The sequence below is a fragment of the Diadema antillarum genome, unplaced genomic scaffold, assembly GCF_040938485.1.
Source record: "Diadema antillarum isolate AM-2024a unplaced genomic scaffold, OU_Dant_1.0 scf00000203, whole genome shotgun sequence".
Taxonomy (NCBI): Eukaryota; Metazoa; Echinodermata; class Echinoidea; order Diadematoida; family Diadematidae; genus Diadema; species Diadema antillarum.
In genome coordinates this window covers 1,040,426-1,046,837 of record NW_027271092.1, presented here as the reverse complement: position 1 = coordinate 1,046,837, position 6,412 = coordinate 1,040,426, and the positions used below count along the sequence as shown (strand labels likewise).

General features: G+C 40.0%; 1 protein-coding gene across 1 annotated transcript; it reads left to right on the top strand.

Annotated features, from left to right (window-relative positions):
• Positions 1–4,363: 4,363 nt before the first annotated feature.
• On the top strand, positions 4,364–5,665 carry LOC139723939 (uncharacterized protein KIAA1958 homolog). The gene has a single exon (XM_071635140.1). It carries the CDS (start codon positions 4,364–4,366, stop codon positions 5,663–5,665), a length of 1,302 nt encoding a protein of 433 aa, XP_071491241.1.
• Positions 5,666–6,412: the final 747 nt, after the last annotated feature.

The window sequence follows — 6,412 nt, the reverse complement described above, 5'->3', positions numbered from 1 at the left end:
CCAAATTGGTTAAAAATTCATTTATTATGACTAAGCTACTCATTTGGAAATGCTATCATAGCTTGATAAGCATATCTATGCCCGACAAACAAAATGACACCAAAAAGGTTTTTCCACCTCAGATGGTACCAATATCTGGCATGGCCCATGGACTAATATAGACGTTGATGATGTGTTGGATATGTGGTTAACTCTAATCAACAATGAAATCAACGAGTACATACCTTTCCGCAAAAAGCTGTTAAGAAAACAAGCGTGTCCATGGATATCTGATGAGGTTGTTAAGCTCATGACGGAAAGTGATAAGTTCTCAAAGCAGCTAAAATTAATCATAGTGATGAGCTTTAGAAGACCTATAGGTATCTAAACAACAAAGTTACTCATGTCATGAGAATGAGGAAAAACAACATTACACTGATGTTATGTCGGAACAACAATAAAAGTGTATAGGAACTTGAGATAACTTTATGCCTAAGTCATCACCTATTTCTCCCAATACCATAAAGGCTGATGGTGAAAAAGTACCGGACAACGCTAATATTGCTGAAGCATTCAACAAACTTTTTTTTTTCATTTCTAATGCTACTATTACGAAATATCTGCAGAGGAATACTGCTGAGAGGATAATTGATGAGGACAAAGACATTGGTCCAACTCAGTCTCAATTTAACTTAAATGTCATAGCAAGAGATTTTGTATTGAAACAGCGTGAACATCTTGGCACAGAAAAAAAAAAAACATCCGGAGAAGATCACACCAGCTGCAAATTTTTAAAGATGGCAAAGAATGTTAATGCAGAATCTCTTTGTGATATTATCAAAAAATTCCTGTCAACGTGAGTTGTTCACTTGAATGGAAAAAGGCTCGGGTAATGCCAATATTTAGAGCTGGTGATATTCCTTCGTTCAATAACAACTATTGCCCAATTCAATCTTACCACTCATGAGTATAAAATTATGAAATCATCAAATCAAAATTAATTTCTGGAGTGGCCTTAACAGTTAATCGGAAGGCCTTTGATAGTGTAGATCATGAACTACTTTTTATGTAAATTCTCGTGTATAGGGTGCAATAAGACGACTGTCCATTGGTTCAAATCATATTTAAGTGATAAACAGCATTATCCTTCGTTCAATAACAACTATTCCTTCGTTCAATAACAACTATTGCCCAATTCAATCTTACCACTCATGAGTATAAAATTATGAAATCATCAAATCAAAATTAATTTCTGGAGTGGCCTTAACAGTTAATCGGAAGGCCTTTGATAGTGTAGATCATGAACTACTTTTTATGTAAATTCTCGTGTATAGGGTGCAATAAGACGACTGTCCATTGGTTCAAATCATATTTAAGTGATAAACAGCAAGTGACCCCAGAGACAAAAGGTTCAAAAATTCAAAGGAGCCAAGGTTAAGTCTCATCCCTCAGCTATCAAATTAGGTGTGCCACAAGGGTTTTTTTATAAATCTTGGACTTTTTTTTTCAATTTATGTGAAGTCTTTTTTTTAGTTTACTCCAGAAGGTATCATGAATATGTTCGCTGACGATAAAACCCTCAGTATTAGTGCTAATGATGCAAGAGTTTTTGAAGAAAGATAAACTGCTGCACTGAACAAAGTTATTGCCTGGATCAAGAAAAATCATCTCGTTCCAAACTCCGACTCAGCCTGATGTGATGGATCACAGTATGCTGTCATTGAACTATAGAGGGCCTCTGTCAATTTTGTTGGGGCACCTCTCCCATTGTTTTATACAGGTGAGTATGAGTGCGTCCGTTATGTGGAACTCCGTCATTTTTCATGAAGTACCAGTTTATGGCACAATGTCATGCAGTATCCATTATGTCATATTATACATACATATTTCAGGTTTGGAAGTGTTATTGTTAGATTGTATGATGTTATTCTAAAGATGGATAATTTGGTGTTAGGAGTACGGTTTACACTTGGCTTGATGCAACACCTAGTATGTATAGTACGCACGTCTATGCCACAGTCGTAATGTGTGTGAATTAGTCTGCGGATATGTGTGTTGTGTATAGGCGCATTGAGTCACTGCGGTCGTAGGCTTGTGCGTATGATATACTGCAGTACGTAAAGACTGTAGGCCTAAGTGGGGTTGGAGTACACGGTCAATTCAAGATGCGTTGGATAAGCGTAGTGAGTCAGTGTGTTATGAGTAAAGAAAGAATGCCTAACATAGTGTGATAGGAAGATTGGATGGTGTTTATTGACTATCGTTACTTAATTAATGCAACTATGTAATATGATCTTGGTAACGTGGAAGAGTCAGAGATGTACAGTACAGTGTAGGAGCAATGTTGTGGGTTTATGATGTAATACCACTGAAGTTGTAAGAGGGAATATTATTCCTATTGCTTACCCTAATAGAGTAAGATTCTGTATTATATACCTCATATCTAGAATCCTCTCATCTGATTGGTTAAAAGGGGAGTCATGAAAATAGCTGTGCCCCATTTTTTAGTAACTGTGACCGGGGGCAGGGCACAGTTGATCAACTGTGCCCTGTAATAGGTTTGGAGACAGTCGCGTCCCCGTACACATAGATCGCTCATTATGTACGCACCAATGATACGACCGCAGCGCATTCGTTCAGCGTGCTGTAAATGAGACTAGCGGTCACTGCACAGGTCGCAGCGCGATGATTTGACCTAAGTTTCATTCATGTTCGCAGACGACGATCGACCTTCGCGCTGCCAGTTCACGGTACGTGTAGTAAACCAGGGAGGTGAGACAAAAAGGAGTGGGCACTGGATTAGTGTCTTTTGAACCATCCTCGGAGCCGCACTCCCCAAGAGACCACTCCACTAACTAGATTACTGCCGCTTGGCCGCACAGTGCACATGCGCAATCCTTGTCAACAGGCTGGTGGGTCTCACCCCTCCCTGGCCAGAACCTGGATTACTCCACGTGGTACTGGATGGGTGGTGTATACTGGTGCATAACTGGTGCATTACCCATTGCTGTGCCTGCAAACAACACTGGTGCATTGTGATGTGCAGTGAACTGGTTGCATGGTCACATTTTGAATTTTGCAGCTAGTATTCAAGGTATTATAATTTATGTGCATTTACATGTCCATGTACTATAAGATTTCTTGGGAACAAATGTACTTTGCATGCTATTATGGTGAAATAACTTTTACATGAAATGGAAACAAATTAACACAGACTTAAAAACATTTAATAATAATGATTAGCAGCACCAATAATAACATACTGATTGAAAGAATGTGAAGGAAACATGAACAGCTGAGTAGTGGAACACAGGCCCTAATAATGTCTGATGATAATAATAATTTTAATACCAAGCTAGCACAGAAAATACTAACCACAACAGCAACAACCATCATAAAAATACCCATTCAGCTTTCAAATAAGAATAAAACAAAAACAGAGAGACAGACAAAAAAAAAAGCGCCATGGTGAACATCTTATCAGGCATACAGTGATACAGGACATGTGAGATAGTTCAGCTCTCACTGAACTCTCACATGTTTTCACCATACACCAGGCAAGGAGGCAAGTTATTTCACCAAGATTAGGTCCTATAGTAGTCTCCATCATGACCACTCTGTTGTAGATTCGAGCCCTCCTGCCTCAATATATCCCCAGCATACAACAAAAAAACATTCAGATAGTGTTTTCATCCCCTGGAGAACTAAAATTGCTCACAAAAATATGTTAGTGGGACCAGAAAAAACATGTCTTGGCGGATGTATGCAAGTTTCCCAAAAAATATGACAAGAGAACCAACACGAGCGAACAATGAAGTGATACATCAGACTAAAGAAAAACCCCAACATCTGCTGATCTACAGGTGAATTTCGTCAGCACTAGTCAGGATTTACACTTGACATTGCGTCGTAATTTGATTAAAACAAGAACAAAACAATGGCTATTGTTAAACAGTTACATTGTCAAAACTCAACTTCTTCTTGGCCGATTTTCAAAATTTTTGTATCTATCGAGAGCTGAATTCTTAGACTAGCAGGTCCCAAGAGCATATGCCGTGTGAGCCTGCATAAAGAATGTAAAACCCTCATACACGTCCTTGTGAACACACACAAGTCAACTGGCCTGTCCATACTCCTAACGATAGAGGGCCAAATCACCGCGGCCCCGAGGATCGAACATCAAACAGCAGTGATAACGATCAGACTGACCTCGTTACGTAAGAGGTCGTTTACTTGTTCGTTGGGGCACTGATCCCTTGTAATCCTGTGTTGAGTGATAGGGAAAACCCTCAGGGCAGAGTGCCCACTCCTTTTTGTCTCGCCTCTCACCTCCCTGAGTAAACGTAGTAGCGCATTTGTTTACATCTGTCAAAATAGCGAGAACATGGCTGAAAATCAGAGATTTCACCTAGTGAATGATGAGGAACTCAAGGCAATGATGGATGCCGCTGCTAGCAAGAGTACTAAGCAACAAGTGAAGTACGCGGTGAAGGTGTTTGAAGATTACTTGAAGCTTATTGGTATGGATTTGGCAACGGTAGTTGCACTGCCGAATTCTGACCTGGATGATATCATCGGGAAGTTCTATTGCAGCGCACGTCAACAGAATGGTGAATTGTACTGCAAAAAGACCATGCAGGCAATCCGTTTTGGGCTCCAACGTTTTTTCATCAATGAAGGTAAATCTGACATCATCCTGCATGCTGATTTTGCTGGATCATCAAGAATCTTCAAGAGCTTCTCAGCAACATTGAAACAGAAGGGAAAAGGATATGTAAAACATAAGATGGCAATAGCCGAGGAAGATATGAGCATCATTCAAGATTCTCTGGATGTATCTGATCCATTGGGCCTTCAGAACAAGGTATTCTTGGATTTCATGTTGTACTTTTGCAACAGAGGACGAGAGAATCTGCGAGAAATGACACGTGATAGTTTTGAGGTGAATGTGGAGTCGCGTACTGGAAAGCGATACATAACTTTTAACGATACACTCACAAAAAACAACCGTGAGGATGATCTTGAAAAGAGCCAAGGTGGTGTGATGATTGAAACAAATGATGCGAGATGTCCAGTGGCTTCCTTCTTGTCATATGTGGAAAAGCTCAACCCAGAATGTGAATGGTTCTGGCAGAAACCCAAGCCAGAAGTGCCAAGGTCAGGTCCATGGTACTGCAACTCTCCACTTGGGAAAAATAAGCTTGGTGATAAGATGAAGGAAATTTCCCTGAAAGCTGGAACCCGCGTGTATACGAATCACTGTCTGCGTGCTACTAGCATCACGTTTCTGAGGGATGCAGGTTTTAAAGACAGGGACATAATGTCAGTGTCTGGTCACCATTCTGAATCCAGTTTGAAGCACTACGCAAGAACCACAGAGAAGAAGAAGGAAGAAATGGCCCGTGCCATAAGTTCAACAATTAGATCTAATCCAAACCAGCAACTCCAAATCGCACCATCTGCGGGACCATCAGCTATTGACATCCCTTCAACTTCCTCGATTGCTGATAACATTCCTGGCCATGTAAATCAGGATCTTGATCTGGAGGCAATCTTGCGTGACATTGCTAATTCACCACGGGGCACAATGAACATCCCTGTCAGTATAACCAACACCAGCAGCCAGGAGAACAAACCCACCAGTTACAATTTTCACAACTGCGTGGTGCATTTTCATCAGAAGTAACTTCAGAAGTGTGAAATCAGCCACCTGTAAATATGTTTAACTGTTCTTGACTGTGCATGTGTTAAATTATTTGTGTTGGAACAGTTGGATTGATGGATTTCAAAAACATCCGTGATGGATTTTAACTGTTACTGACTCTTTTGTGGAACTCAGTCAAACTTTCTGATTTGGATGGATCGACACAGTACTCCAGTAGAACTAGAAGAGGTCATAATTTTGGTAAGTTCTAACAATCTTATTACATTTCAAAATCAAAGCGGATGCTATAATTTTGAACAGCTTTTAGTCCTTGTTTAGACCTAATTCATGACTCCCCTTTTAACCAATCAGATAAGAAGATTCTATATTTTCGGTATATAAAACAAATAACTGCTTGACATTCGGGTCACAGTTAAAATTATGGGCCCTCGGTGCTGTGAAAACCATAACCATGCCCTCAGCTTCGCTTCGGGCATAGTTACGGTTTTCACATCACCTTGGGCCCATAATTTTAACTGTGCCCTCATAAGCAGTCATTATTTGTATATTGATAGGAGGGACCAGGGTATTTTGTAAATGTGCTGTCTAGTAAGAGATTTAAAGAAGTATTTATCTGAGTATCGATCACCATTAATAGTTTTGACACACACAATGGTGGAGTTAAGAATACAGGTGTATTGCACTGCCGTTACCATCATTTAAGGTTTGTCATGCTGAGTCATTGTGTAGATTTGCATGTGTTTTTTATAGTTGGTGTACCCTGTGATC